A 16,488-nucleotide genomic window follows, 5' to 3' on the forward strand; every position below is an offset into this window, starting at 1 on the left:
TTCTTTTGGGTACAACTTGTTTGCCTTTTTTCATAAGGAAACTCTTAAGGTACTGTAGATTACTGCAAAAGTAGGTTTTACTAATATGCTACAATGCTTATCTTGCTTTGCTGCATGCTTTTCAGTTTTTTGTACATAGAATATTACCTGTTTTTGTTATAAAATATCTTTATGGAGATGTTAATCTTTTTTGTGGGACTTGTAGAAATGTTTCTCTTGTTTGATCAATTGCTCAAGGAAAGATATAAAGGAGTGGATCTAATTGAGGAGAATGAGATGATTAAATTTCATATTGAAATGAAAAAATGATCATATAAATTTATAAACGAATTCTAAATAACACTATAGAAAATGGTTTGATTATGTCTAAGAGTTGATAAACTAAGTGCATATATTTTAACAATGTATTGTTTCCCTAAAGTAGTCCTTACAAGTGCTTAAATATAAATTCCAAATTAAAATGTAAGAAAAATTTAAGATTGCAAAACTAGAGTCTTGATAGTATTGTTTAAGGTAAACATATTCCTATGTGCTATTGACATAAACTGGCTTTCTATTAAAAATTTAAAACAGATCCTTGAATATGATTAAGAAAGTTAGTTTCTGCTTGTGATAATAAAATCAAAGAAGGGTACAAATTCAATCACAAATTATTAAGTAGCTGATAGAGATAAATATTGTATTCAAAATAAATAAGTATTTTTTAATACTTCTTTTTAGATATGTGCAAAATAAATTAAGAAATAATCTGGCAATTGAGTGTTCAATTGAAAAAGCAAACATCTCCTTGAAACTGGGTGTTTCATGAAATACTGTAATGTAGAAGTGACGTGGTAGTTACTATTTTAATCATATTATATAAGATAAAAACACAGATCAAATTTGTTAGTTCTTTTTTGACTAATATCATTAATTTAAAAAAAAAATTTACTAAGATCGAATGATTATGGTACTTATTTAAGATAATAAACAAGTTTAGTGCTTGATAGGGAATATCGAGCAAAAGGTAAGAGCGTATCTCAGAGGCTTACCTTCTGACCTCTGACTGGGTTATTTATTATACTGTAGCTAGGAATCATCTTTAGCCCCAGTTTTGTTTCTGCATAATGTCTGTGGAGCCGTTGTGGACTCCTCTAACAGGTTTTTGCAGCGCACAGTAATGGTCAGAGCCAAACATAATGTCTGTGACAAGTTCCTGAAGAGCTCAGACTTAAGCCTGTGACAACATCCTTTCACCTAGGCTGAAACAAAGGTCAGGCTGCCCATATGCCCACTTTTGGTAGGAAAAGTAGATAGTTTAACATGGATTAATTTAAGATATGTTTACAACGTGGGGAAGAGCAGAGACTCTTCAATGATCTTTAAGCAAGCTGGCTTGGGTATTAGACTTGGCTCCAGCAGTAGTGCAGAACTGCAGCTGCTTTTGGGTGTGAGGAATTAGCTAACTCCGAGCTCTGAGCTGTTGTTTATGGCTAAGTCAGGAAGTATATGTTACCTTGCGGGGCTGTGGTTTAGCTTGTCCATAGAACTGGCTACAGGAATGAGCATTTCCAAACATTTCTGTCTATACCTATTTGTTTCATTGCTCTTAAGGGAAATGCACGTCTTTATTCTTGCTTGCATCTTCTCTACTTGTTAGTTTGAAACTGATCCTGGTGATGCATGTCCCAGATTCTGGCACAAGTTTCTCCTCCACACTTCTCTCCCTGTCCTTCCGCTCATCTGCTGTCTCCTGTATCCCTGGATGAGTTAACAATTATCATAAGTATTTTATTGAAAGGAAAAATGATCCATTTCCTTTTTCCCTTGCCATGCACTCTTCTCCTGAAGTTTTACTACTTATACAGCTCTTGGAAAGAAGCATATTTATTTCTTGAAATGTTTAGATTCAGTTTAACATACCAGCAGTTTTCTAACTTAAGGAATGATGTTTTCCGATATTTCAGTAGGGAATCACCTGTTCTTAAATGTATTTTCTATGCAGTATCTCTTGTTCATTTGGTTGAACCAGACTGAGCTACCTATTGAGCCAGAGTTGCAATTAAGCCAGTTTTTTTCTAACTTAAAAATTTCACACATCCTTTTTACTTTAATACAGAATATTTTATATTTGATCAAGTATAAAAACACATGCTTGCATCTTTTTGGCATTACTAGAATCAAAATGAAGCCACTAAAAAGTTATGTGTATGCGGGCAGCCTAAATACCTCCATAATTTTCTGGACTTCATATCCCAGAAGTTCATCTGTTTGACAGCCTTTTCTGATACTTGTTCTAGCATATCAGACAGCAACCTGAGCAGGCAGCGATGACAGGTTGATTTAGCAACGCTCAGTAGTTAGCATTTGTTAGAGGTAGGTTTAAGAATGACCAGAGCTCATCTCAGCTACACCACAGACTTTACCACCTAAGGGCAACATCTGCAACCTTATAAGCTTAGTCAAATTAAATGATGCTTTACGCACTTTGAAAAATAAACTGGAACAGTTTTTTCAGCAACAGATCCTACTGGAGTATCGCTTGTTTCCAAATAATGAAAAGAAGAGAGAAAAGTAGTTTCTCAGTTTCAAAATATTGCAGCCATAAATAGCTAAACCAGTTAGAATAAAAATCATGATGAAGAAAATAAGAGCAAAAATGCAAGACCAACTGTCTCTCAAACCTAGTGATGTTTTGACATGAGCCATTTTCACTATGGTAGTTGAGTTCAAGCTTCAGAGCAGGCAGCCTCTTGCAGTCGCACAAGGGTGTGTCTTGATCCGATGAGATTCATGAAGCAACCCTTATAACAAATAAATAGAGAAGTGTAGCACAGAATTAATAACTATACGCATTCTCTGTTTTTAAATCTAAAGTTACCACTTCAGATACGGAGTGCCTGTATGTGTTATACACAAAAACACTGTATTAGAAATACATGGTTAAGATTGATCAGTCACGTATTCATGAGATAGGAAGAGAGGAAATGCCAGCATTATATTATTATATTATTTCAGTTTTCTTAACTTACTTCCCTTATGAGGATGCATTAGGGTATTGATCCTAATTATGTGATCACTTCTTTTCCAGGACTCTGACCTCTATCAGTGTTCTGAATAAAAAGTATCCAGTTAGGGCAAGATACACAAGGAAAAAGGGTGAAATGTAGTAAACAATTTATGTGCTTAACTATGTAAGTTAACTTATATAAGTTAAGCACACTAGCCTCAAATAAATCTGAGGTGTCTTGTGGGGCAGCTTGGACAGTTATCCATGTGTACAGTTGGAGGAAAAAAATAGGTGCCTCAATATCTACAGTGAGCAATCCGGCCCAAATAAGAGATGCCTATCTCCATTAACTATATGGAACTTAGGTTACTGTAAACAGTGAGTCAATCCATTGAGGTAGACGTCTGCCTCTTCTTCTGAGGATACAGGTGACCAAAAGGGAATACCAGGTACATGCATCATCACTTCTTAGAATGCAGCATGAGCAGCCACCTTTTGTATTCTGCCTTATGTGTAGAACAGTCATTCCAGAAACAGGACATACATGTTTTAGGTCCTCCTCAGGCTGAAGGGATTGAACGTGTCTCTCAGAAAAGTGCCTTTATCATCAAACTATTGCACATCCTAATCTTCTTTGGAGCATGAAGTCTCCCCTGAAGTTGAGCTACTGTATGGCCAGAAATATGTGTGTTGTTCTCAGCAGTCAGAGAAAGCTTAATTTTAGCTTAGCTTGTTCCAGACTTGCTACCCAGAATGTGTGTTGATCTTGCATTACACCACTATAGGTTAAAAAACAGAGAGAGTCCTGTGAAGACGGGACCAGACCCTCAGCTCTGTTTCCTCCCTGACAAATGCCTTCATCACTGAACTGCAGATCAGTTCCTGTTGCTTAAGCTCTGTATGACAGGTATTTTTACCTGGAAGCCCATCTCAAGGAGTGTGGCAGATGCACCACTCTTTGGATGACAGACCATCTCACAATTTAAGGGTTCATTGAGTTCAGATGCCTGTTTGCCTGAATGTAGGTCACAATAGAAGTTTACCCAAGAAGTAGGTGTACATCTGTCTAGAAGAGGCAAGTATATGAGCATGTGTGTGACATACAAACATAAGTTTCCGTGACTTCCACACTAAGTAGAAAGATCTTTAGAAACTATTCAGATTGGATCACTCTTTGATTAGGTGAATTTTAGGTGCCTAAATCCTAGATTAGGTAGGATTTAGATAGACGAGGTCCTATCCCAGTTGTTTTTTACAGACATAAGCTTCCACATTAGCATCACCCAGCACAGCTTTCCTGTGGTCTATTTCATGTATTGCAATTTTGGCCTCTCCTTCCCTCCATTTAGATCAGGATGGCATCTCTCACAGTTCCTTAGATGTCCTAAATTTTTATTTGAATCACTTTTAAAAGTGCCTTTCCTGTATGTGCAGAAAACTGCTACATGGAGGTCTGTAGGTTCTGCTCTGTTAGACAGCTCCTGAACTCTTTCAGCACTGAGCATCACAACACCTGTATATTCCTGTGGGACTTTCACTCTCTAGATTGAATAATTCAATGTTCTTCACTTTGTGGTGTTAGGAATCTTTTCTGCATACTATTCAACACAGCTATACAGGAAAAATGAAATTGCTCATGGACTTTTCCATTATACATATGCTACCCCGTGTTGATTTCACAATATAAAATAAATAGAATACTCTATGAGGTGTGGTAGGATTGTTCTGTATTTATTGATTATGAACTGAGAAATGATGACTGAGAGGTTACGATCAAAATCTGAGACAACCAGGTTCTGATTTTTCAGTAACTTTAGCACTATACAGGCCTAACACACCTCCAACTTCAATTCAAACATTGTGAGCTCAGCACTTCCTCAAATCAGGCTCCAGTGTATGAGACTAGACTCTCGGACAATGAAGAACATGCAATTTGTAAATCCCTTTTGAATTGTTTTAAACAATTCATCCTCCAACATACAAGACCTCTAGGAAAGAGGAAGGGATGGAATCCAGTCCTCTTGGAGAGCAGCCATCTGTCTTAAATGACTGTCCTTTCTCTCTTTGTGAATAGAAAAGACAAAGTCCTTGTAGGAAGATACAATACCATCCAGATACTGTGTCATAATATGCACATATTGCATATGCACAGGAGAGTCAGAATTAGGTCAGTCCTATTCTCAATGCCATTTTCCATGTTCGGTATGCTACTCTAACTCCTTGTTTCTCATTTTTCTTTCCAATTTCCAGTCCTGACTTCTTGTCACATTTTCTTTCATCTCACTCTTTCTGTTCAACATATTTTGCTCCAGTTATGGACTGACTGGGTTCTTTGCTCACCTCATTCCACTTCTCTCATCCAGTCTGTTTCTGCCCCCTGTTCTTCTGTTGTCGTCAATGACATCAATGGCTCTGTTCTTCCTGTGTTTCACCAAGAAGCATCCAGTATACTTTTCTTTCTCAGTCATTCTAAAGCAGCTTCTTTTCATTGTCTCCTCTTCCTTCTTCTAACCCCATAAGAATGCAGACCCATCCTCCCCTCTATGGGGTTTTACATGCGTTCTCTCACTCCTATGGTTTCTTCCTTTATCTTTGCATCCAAGTAAAATGACTTCTTGGGTTACAGTGCCTGTGCTGTGTATTGGAGAGTTAGCATTGTGAACACAGGAGAGAGAGACTCCTGCTCTTCATTCTGCCTCCTGGCCTGGCCTGTAACGAGCCAGGTCTGGAATTCCAGGGGAAGGCACCCATTTTGTGCATGCTCTTCCACATTTGGACAGAGCCATAAGAGAAGAGTAGAAGATAAGAGTCACTGCAAATTTCAAGTTCTTGATCCAAAACAGAGAGGTTAGGGCATCTCAAAGAAATGGTGTCAGATGATTTAACATTCCCCTTCTGGTCATTCTCCAGACCATTTTGGATGAAGTTTTCTGCAAAAAATCCAGTCTGAAACAGGTATAGCAAAGGAATATTTAGCCTGGATCTGAATGGTTATATTTTTTGGCACCAAGGTTTGGATTATCTCACCTTCACTCATCACAGATTCTGATAGTGTCTGGGTCACAAATATATTGCATTCTGCCTAAGTGAGGATATTTTTCCCAAGAAAAAGAGATAATGAAGAATGTCACCAGTGCTATTTCCCTTGGGAGCGTGGGACTAGAAAGTGCTTGTGAATAGACAAGTCTGTCCTTTGCTCAAGGGTGCCCAAAGAAACCTGTAGGTGGATGATAAAATGTAGTTACCCTTCCTGCATTTAATGACATTTAAGACGGCTTGCACTTCGGACGTCATCAAAATTTCCTTTTGGGTCTGTATGGTTGGTGCAAATCTTTCTACTTGTGATCTGTAGCTGAATGAAGATTTGTAATAGTCTAGATGATTCTCAGTTTAAAGAAATACTGACAGAGCCCCTTGCTTTGCAGGAATGGAGGAACAGCCTCTAGAGTTCTGCTGAATGGAACATACTAAAGATAATTTCTTCCACACATTTTTCTGCCTTAGTAGTCACAGAGTGCTTTAACTGTTGGTGCAAGAAGCCTATAAAGTCAAAAGTAGGTCCAAGGACATGATAATAGGGGACAGGAGTCCCCTTTAATGCCCATTCAAACACTGCTGACTGGTGGCTACAGGAGATGTAAGAAATAGTAATGAAGTAGGAAGAAGTACACTGCCACCACTGAATGAAGTGGTGTTACTGAGTGCCACTCCATGTACTGAGGTATTAGAAATGGCAGAAAGGTAAACCAGCCTCTTGATGGTGGGTCAAAAGACTTGAGAACTGCAACAGGACCTCTCTTTAGGTGACTGAAACCTGGAGGATGAGGAGCTATGACAGCAGATGGAGACCCTGTATCTGAAATGATGTGGGATGTGCTCCACAGAAGGTGCACCTGCCCCTGATTATATTTACCTTAGGTAGGACCTAAAGGTGTGCTGCTTTGTTAAGTGTGGAGTTGGGCACTATCCTCTTTGATTCCCTTAAGTTTAGCGAGGGACAGTGTTTCCTTTAAGTGTTCTAATTTGTCCTCTGCCTCAAGCAACCCCCCCCATGAAGACAGTCTGCTTTGTCAGCTGTAGTTAATAATATCGTAGTGGTACTTCCATGTAATGACTCCCTGATTATTTGCAAGGCTTTTTTAAATCCTGCCTGCACCATTTCCCCATACCACAGTGAGTGCTCTAAAGTAGGTAGATCCTTTCCTTGAATAATATATTTGCAGCTATAATTTTCAAATTGGAACAGTTAAATAGCAGCTTTTAATGACTGTAGTAAAAATGGTTGTCCATTGCTAGACCAACTCTGAGAGTGAATAATTTCTACAGATGAGTAATAGCAGTTTTTGTCCTGTTGTTGCTGAGTAGGACTGGGAAGAGAGTTGGTCTACTGAACCGCTCTCTCTTTTACAATTTTTGGAAGGCTTATTTGATTTCAGTATAAGTCCCCACATCTGCTTGGAAAATATTTGGGAGACTCAAAATGTTTATGGTCTTAAACCATAGTCTTTTCAGCCCAACAGGACATGAAACATTCATTCATTCATTGTGAATAAAATCTTTAGAAATGTATATAGATGAATACCATACGTCAGTAATACAAGTAATACAATACTACTGCTAAGAGAGAATAATCCTAACCAGAGCACCACGTGAAAGACAATTAGTATGAAATAATGTACTTACTGTATAAGGTTTTAAAAATGAATGACTCCTGGTACATACTGAAGTTATTAAAGTATTAACTTATTTTTTTCTGCTTTATTATAAGTACAAAATAGAACACAATATTTTTATGTTTAAGTAACCGATATAAATAGAAGCTAATGAATAAAATTAATTTTAAGGATTAATGTGCTACTTCATTGGAGAAATGAATTCACTAACAAATATTTTCTCATTACAGATAAAACTGTGGTATGACAAGGTTGGTCATCAGTTAATAGTCACAATATTGGGAGCAAAGGATCTTCCTTCAAGGGAAGATGGGAGGCCAAGGAATCCTTATGTTAAAATTTACTTTCTTCCAGACAGAAGGTAGGGTGAACAGAAAGACAGGGAGCTTCTGAGTAAGAATTATTGTGATATTCAGAATGTGGAGCTGAGTTTACTGGTCATGCTATCATGGAATAATCTTACAGGTTGGAGTTTCCTTATTGTAAATGCTATGTAACAGCAGGTTTTCTTTGAACACTGAAGAGAAATTCACTTTAGCCGGGTATTTTATTAAATACTGAATGGAAAAGGAAAGTTAAACATATGTCATTGCATGAGGAACTGTTACTTGCAAAAAATATTACTGTTAGTGTTTTGTTGTGCCCTTATTTCCTAGGCAGCTATTCCTGTCTAGCACACAGAAAATTGCACAGAATTAGGTTCACAGATTTCTGGACTGATCTTTTCTTCAGCACTTTGTTTTCCCCCACACCTTTACACAGCAAAACAGGAGAAGGTTTGATATCTGAAACCCATAAATTTCATATCACAATAATATATCATATTGGGCAAGATATTGAGAATCCCCAGATACAACTGGAAGGCTTTCCCCAAAGCACATGATTTATATTAATCAGTACTTGTGATACACATCCATTTAATGAAAATGATACTGTAGTAGGGGTCCTTATTCCTGAATCACTTCTTTATTTCTTAATCCATGATTTTCTTCCATTTCCTCTTTGGTGGCAGGAAGAACAGCAAAGGGGATAGTGTGTCCCCCAGCTGAACTTTTTCTTGGTATTTCTTCAGCACATGTCAATAGAGGAAAATGTTTAGCTTTATTTTGTAGTCTATCAGTCAGATAATTTAAAGGTTTAACCTGACTCAGTATTTAAAAAATTGGCCAGTGGATCACTAAATGTGTAGATTTGGATGTTTTTTTACTGCTTGTATTTTTACATCCTTTGCTTTTCATAATATCTAAACTGGGAAGATGCTAACTATCTTTAGTTCCAATTGACTTCATCCAGAATGAATGCTATTCAGTTCTTTGGAAGACACTGCTTTTCCACTTTCCTTGTATGCCATATGTTAACAAAAAAAATGTGCAGTGACTGCATAAATTACTGTATCATTTGAGAGAAAGTTCTTGGCTGGATTGTCTTTGCCTCAAAAATATTTAAACTACTGGACCAGATTCTTGGTTTGCTCAAATTGCTGTAGTGTGTTTGGAGACACTGAAGCTAAGCTAAACTGAGAATCAAGTCTGCTAAAGTTGCCTTACTGGCTTTTTGAAGATTAATAAAGCTGCTAAAAATGTCTGTATTCATAGTGGCTCACAATGTAAGTTGAAATAATTATATATAAAAGAAACAGATATTTCATTAAATAATTTAATCTATACAAATACCAAAATTTATATATTATGATATTTTATTATTCTATGCTAATGTTCACAAGAAATACCTCATGTTGTTCTCTTTCTATTTATGTGAAGAGTTCAGAACTTTTTCTTCAATTATTCCTTGTGTTTTTTATCTCATAAAGAAGAATGAGCAAGCTGTCTTTTTGAATTAGTTTTTTTCTGACAGGCAAATTGCTTTTCTTTTCCTCAGAAGAAAAGGCTAAGTAAGCAAAAGTATATTTCTTGTGTGAGAGAAAGAAACCTGCTAGAGGTAAAATACGTTTAAACAAGTCAAGTGCTTAATTAGCTGAAGATATGAAACTCTCTTTGATTAAACACATTTCAAAGGAAGAGTACTTCCCATGCAACTTGTTTCAAATCTCAAGGGTAAACAAATCTTTATTATAATAGAAATAATTATTATATTTGTTTTAACAGTGTGGCTAAAAATGTTATTTCGTAGTTACTATGTTGATCCAGATTCTAAGTAACAGTTCAGAAATACAATAACTGTTTTGCAACTTGAATATTTGCAAATGGACAGTGTCCTCATTACCATACTAGAAAATCCCCATGAATTAGTACCACTGTTGCATTATGCAGTTATCAGCAAGTTTAAAATTAAAGATTGTTGTGAGTACCCTTTTCAGTATTCTCAGTAGAAGGAACGTGGGTATTTTCCAGTGAAACTTGTTTCCATCAGCAAATACTAGTTCTTTCAAACAAAAATGTACTGCAAAACTCACTGCTTTCAATAACACCCTTGAGCCAGAGGCAGGATTCCCGTGGCGGTGCCTTGCATGGAGATCTCGTCAGGCCCCGAAACATCAGGCCCATCTCGCAGTGGAGACCTACCTCGAGCCTGGTGACTCAGGGGCTTTCGGGAGCCATTCTGACAACACTGTTCCTTCCAGCATTGCTGGCAGAAGAAATCAAACTCCTTCTCAGCGCTTGCCTGTTCCCAGCTGTGGAGTGCTTAGTCCGCACAGCCCTCCCGCTGGAGCCCAGGGTTTGGGGCCCTGCACGCGGCTCCCCAACTGCTCTTGTGCTGGGCCGGCCGCCTGCACCCCCTGCTCCGTGGCTTAGCAGGCTGTAGGGCTGTAGCGCTGGGAAGCTCAAGTGAATCAGCTGGCTGCTTTGTCTGAAATGCCAATTTTTCCTGTGGCCAGTGTTATCCATATAGGCATTCTACTGCCAAGCAGTGGCCCATGGAAATCCCATCTGCAGAAGTATATTTTGTTTCGTGAATACTCTCTGTCTTCTGTTTCCAAAATGAGCTTATTAAAACATTTTTGGTTTTCAGGAAACTTCTTAAAATTGGAGTTGGAATGTGAACTGGGAATTGGCTATGTTTAGTTTTTAATATGAAGCTCTTAATTACTCTCAATATATGTACTGGACTTAATTTTATCATAAAGGACTAATTCTGAGATATATTATCATAGTATTTCCAAAATACTACATAATGTGCAGCTGATTTAAGCTTTGCTGCATTCCATGAGATGCTTAGTACAATAACATGGTCTTTTGGACATTTTTAATATTTAATTGTTTTTTACAGTGATAAAAATAAAAGAAGAACAAAAACGGTAAAGAAAACATTGGAACCTAAGTGGAACCAAACATTCATTTATTCTCCAGTTCACCGGAGAGAGTTTAGAGAACGAATGTTAGAAATTACTCTTTGGGACCAAGCACGAGTTCGAGAGGAAGAAAGTGAATTCTTAGGAGAGGTATATGATTATCATTGGTTGTTATTTTAGGAATATAGTTAGCCACATATTCATGTCTAGATACAATATTTTTGAATAAAATAATTAAATGTGGCAAAGCAAAACTGCTTTAAATTGTTATATTTCTACTTATTTTACTTAGTAGTAAACAAATAGTGACCTCACACTTATCACACAGTACTGAGGTCAGAGTCATTATGTACTTGCTCTGTTTTTGAAACAGTATCCGAATGGTTTCAATTTCTTTGAGAACTGTTCATTAAAATCCATATTATCCATGGTTCTGTCTTACTAAAATGTTGGAAAATATTGCTGACTAATTTGCTGCAAGATGTTTGAATGCTGTTAAGGTTGTTGTTATGGTAATAAGGGTTTTGTGAAAGGGTTTTTATGTATTTGGCATCATCAAAGGCATAGGAACTCCTTTCTTTCTAAATGTAAGATTTTTATAAAATTTCAAATATACTCCTTAAGAGTAAGAGAATAAATAGAATGAAATTTATGGACATATCTATTTTAAATGTGTTCTGTTTTGTAATGCCTTCTTACTTTTAATCATCTTTTCTTTTTTAGATTCTTATTGAGTTAGAGACAGCATTACTAGATGATGAACCTCACTGGTACAAACTTCAGACGCATGATGTCTCTTCATTGCCACTTCCCCACCCCTCACCATATTTGCCACGCAGACAACTTCATGGCGAGAGTCCCACACGGAGGTTACAAAGTAAGTTGCTGGTTTTACAGACTGTGTGTAGTTCATTTGAATTAACATGTAGAGTATATTAAATTCTTGTAGATGGGAAGCTTACAGAATTTGTGTGTTCATTTGTAGCTGTTATGAATTAGATTATTTATGATTACTGATGAGACTCTGAACTGTTACAAATGGTAATACTGAATACTGTATGATTCACCATTTTTCTTATTAGTCTACCTGGTTCAAATCCTCAGCTTGACTGAATTATCTTGGTCTTTGGCAATGTACTGTTTTTATCTTCTGAAGTCCTATCTCCTGTATTAGGTTTATCATTTCATTTTTTAACCAAAAGTGAAAGTGCAGTAACTTTATCTTTAACTCAAACTTCTTTAAAATGAAGAACAGTCATTTGTATATCACATCATGTGCAACTAAATATCATGTCCTGTTGGTTTGTTTTGATACTACTTTATGTAGTTAGATTCACAAATGGAATTTATCTTATAACTCTATTTCATACAGTTAGTATACTTGATCCACAGTAGTTTACTGTTATCAGTAGATATTTTGAAAACAAAATATATAGTGTGTTAAGGAAAAGAGATATGTTAGTATACAGTGAGAATCTATTTCATCATTGCTCTAGTTTCTCTAGATAAACTGCTCACTAGTGTCAGTGATTCAAAGCTATCCTTCACTGAATTAACTTCATAAAATATGTTGATGCTGTGAAAAATCTTTTATTATTCCCACAGATAATTTTTGCAAAAAAACTCTGGAAAACTATTTCTAATAATTCTTTGCATTTTCTTTGGTTATTTTGTGCAAGTGTGTGTGTGCGCGTATGTTAATACACGCAAACTCACAGAAACACAGTCAAGCTTGAGTATTTCATATTTTCTATATGGATTCTCTATTAGTTTATCTCTTGTATGTAAATATTTTAAAGTAGTTGGCAGATTTTGTATCTGTGCCCTGGAAGGTGAAAAGGATTAAAATGCTCCATATCATAATATTCTGAGATAGAAACATTAAGTGAGAGTTGAAATGTGTAGCCTTTAAGCCGTGAGATTATACTTATCCAAAGAAGAAGGAAAGAAATGCTAGCTAACAGGTAAGGATCTCCTTTTCAATTCATTCCTCTTCAGTCTTTTCAGGACCATGACTGTTGTTTAAGTAAATTCTTATTTTAACTATTTTTCTTCATTAATTTCTGCCATTTTGGAACGCATTTTTGATAAGCTAAATCTAACTTTTCTTCCGTGTAAGAGTACTTTTATAGACCAATCAGACTTTTCAGTATCTGTTTGTATATGAAATGCGTTCATGTGTGACATTAGTGAAATTTTAGCTTTCAGGAAATACTCAGTCCTGCAAAGAAACCCTCTTTGTTTGTAGTAGTTCCCATCTGTGCAATAAATAATTGCTATTAAGAATAGTGATACTTAATGAAAGATCTGTTCAAAGGCATTGACTCAAATATGGAAAATCAGGAAAAAATGTTTAATACTTTTCCTGTGATCATTTGAACAATCTTACATCTCTCTGTGGAACTGTGTAGAGAAGGACTGGCAAAGACTTCTGGCTTGGGGGCACAGTAAGATTTGGTGTAGAAATCCTGCTTTTCAGTGAAGGACGATTTAACCTGATTGTTCCCAGAGCAGTACCTTGACACCATATAGTGTTCCACAAACTTTAACCAAAGAAGTAATTTGAGATGTTCACTGTGATTGCTGGAACATTCATATATTTCTCCAAGAACTTATGACATGTGCATTCCAGCTGAGATGGGGATTCCAGACAAAGGATTTTCTCTAGTGTCCTGGAAATATATGCACTCTTTGAATCCTTGCTTGTCATAAATCATTCTCAGTTTAAAGAGAGAGTTTTACATGCAAAGAATAGAGAATAATGTCTTTTGGAATTAGAAGCCCTCCCCGTTTGGTACTGGGAAGGCATCCCAACAGAAACTTAGCACCTGGTCAGAATTCTGCAGTGGTAACAGACTCCATTTATCAAAAAAAATCTGTGAATTTGTGTTGCACCTCTGAAATGAAAATAAAAGTACTTCCTGGTTGTCTGGAAAGGTGGTGGAATATCCCCTTGGAGATATCCAGAACTCAGCTGGACAAGACCCTGAGCAATGCAATGTAAGTTGGCCCCGCTTTGAAATGGGCATTGCACCAGATGACCTTCAGAAGGTCCCTCCCAACCTACATGATTTTAAACTTCATCACCAGGGGAGTGATGAAGGGAAGACATCAGATGTTATGCTTGTTTGCCTTCACTGAGTAAAATATTGATAATATGCTAACAATAGCATATAGAAGCTTGGTCTTTTACCTTTTTTTTTTTGAGATTTCAAAAAAATATTTAATTAAACTTAAGGGCTCATTGTTTCTTGTGTCTGAAGCCCTTTTTGTACCCTTCAGTACAAAGTTTGTATATGATGAAAATGCTTCCCAGACAGTAAAGCTGTATTTTGGGACAAACAGAAATCTGGAAGACAACATTTTAAAACAGAAGGTGCTCTCATTTTTTTTTTTCAATGAAACATTATGACTTTGTGAAAAATAAAATTCTCCAGAATGAAGGCAAGGAATATCTAAAAGTTTGTCTACCTTTTTCAAAGCACTTTTAAGAGCACTTACTGTGCTCTTATACAGTAAACAGATTTCAGTTACTGGGGCTACAAACGCTGTCTTCAGCTTCAAGAGCAGCTCAGTCCGCCCACCTTTTATTCACTTCTGTGATGCCTCTAAATGTAGAATTAGTGAGTACAATATGAAGTGCCTTATTTCATGCCCCCCAAAATTGTAAGTATGAGAAATAAAAAAGAAGAGATAGATCTTGAATTACAAGGTTGTTTGTTGTTTGTATAAATAGGCACTTAAGCTTTCTTATCTTCATGACTGACGGGTTACTATAAATACGTATATTTGGAAAAAAAACACTTAAATGCTATTCTCTGAAGGTAGTTTAAAAGAACCACCTACGCTTACCCACTTGCTTTTCTTGATAATTGTCGGGATTTATGTGGTTTTACCATGAAGCACTTTTATTCTCTTTTTAATGTCAATGAATTTTAGTGTTCTTGAAAACAAGCAGATTGTCAACTCTGAAGACTGAACTCCTATATTGACCGATAGCCAGTAGCATAGCGCAATCTTCCTGCAGAGTCCCATATGCTATTTTTTAGGAACCGACTTTCAAAGAGAGACAGTAACTCAGTTTCTACCTCTAGTTATCTCTCAGTATCCTTGAGTAGATGTTATGTTATGATACAGACAGATCTAAGCCAGCTGTTCACATTCACTTGCCCAGTCCTCTGGTCCATACAGTCCATTAACCTCCTGTTGATGAAAGATTATTACCATGCATTTTCCTAAGGACTGTCTTAGTAGAGACAACTACTTAGAAGCTGGAATTATTAGAGAACATAGGATTATGATTTATTAGGTCTTTCAGCTATATAATTATATTGCATATTTTCATAAACTATTTGCCTTTTATCCAATCAATGTATTTTAGTTTTTTTTCTTATTACAGATGAAATGTGAGGTAATAAGTAGGTCTGTTTCGCTTATCATGCTGGACTTTTGAAGTGAATTTGTAAAATGGCCTTATTTCCCCAACTTTTGACCATATCAAATCAGCCATACTTTAAAAATTCCAGACAGCATTAATTGAAATTATGGGCAAATTAAAGTTCTTTTTTATATTGTGTCTGACAAGAGATTGTAAGCAGAAAACTCAAAGTTTTTTTGAAAAAACTGTGAGACTTCCTGTAGTCAGTTAGGCAACAATATTATTAATGCTTCTCACACTAGATAAGAGGCTAATCACAAATTCCACTGAAAAGTAAATGTGGTTTGGATATTGTATTCATAAGTGTTAAGATCAATGGGATAGAAGTTATCATTAGCATTACTATTCAGTGATAACTGATGCAGAAATGAAGGAGGGTTTGTACCATGGGACTGCAAATCAGTAATTACTTCCTCTCTACATATCTCAGAATAGAGAGATAGCAGTCATCAAATTGAATCCCAGGATTTCTTATTCAGTCTTTTACAGTTATGTCCATGTAATTTTTGTATCTGTGCAGTGTGGGCTGATACTGTTTAGTTGGTAAAGAATATTGGGTTATTGCACATTTGGAAGGACATGGAATTTTTTAATTCTGTAGTAACTCTGAATTTGTTTTAGGAGCAGCTTTCATTATTTTATTTTACTTCAAGTATTTTAACAGTTTACTGATGAATTAGGATTAAAAAGTAACAGACACTTGTTTTCAAAGTTAGAACAGACACTTGTTTTCAAAGTTAGATTTTGCAGCTTTAAAACCAAGCTGGCTGAGTTATTGATCTGCTGACTGCAGAGAGTGGGTGGACAGTGTGGATAACAGCTAAAGGCCAAAAGAATGGGAAAAACATACAAAACCGGTAATGCAGACATTTTCAGGTCTCCAGTTACAGCATGCATGTGTATTAGCAATGGAAAGGGAGTGGAAGCTTGAAATGCTGCAAGAATACACAATATGGTATTATATTTTTTTAAAATATATTTCCTCAATAAGGGAAAAATAGTGAATCTATGTGACAATAACTATCTTGCTGAAAACAAGGTCTAAGAGGTTTTAGAAATGACAGTGTTTGGAAATCAACCCTTAGAAATCCAAAATGGTGGATCAAACTGCATTCTGCCAAGAACATGAACACCAGAA

At 36.3% G+C, this 16,488-nt stretch overlaps 1 protein-coding gene across 1 annotated transcript in view; it reads left to right on the forward strand.

The window, feature by feature from the left end:
* The window catches only part of RIMS2 (regulating synaptic membrane exocytosis 2), a 492,192-nt gene that overhangs the window by 273,090 nt on the left and 202,614 nt on the right, over nucleotides 1-16,488 (forward strand). Inside the window, 3 exon segments of the mRNA XM_067292312.1 lie at nucleotides 7,893-8,023; nucleotides 10,891-11,062; nucleotides 11,636-11,789. Coding sequence (XP_067148413.1) covers nucleotides 7,893-8,023; nucleotides 10,891-11,062; nucleotides 11,636-11,789 — 457 coding nt within the window.

This window comes from Apteryx mantelli, chromosome 2 (genome assembly GCF_036417845.1).
Source record: "Apteryx mantelli isolate bAptMan1 chromosome 2, bAptMan1.hap1, whole genome shotgun sequence".
Lineage (NCBI taxonomy): Eukaryota > Metazoa > Chordata > Aves > Apterygiformes > Apterygidae > Apteryx > Apteryx mantelli.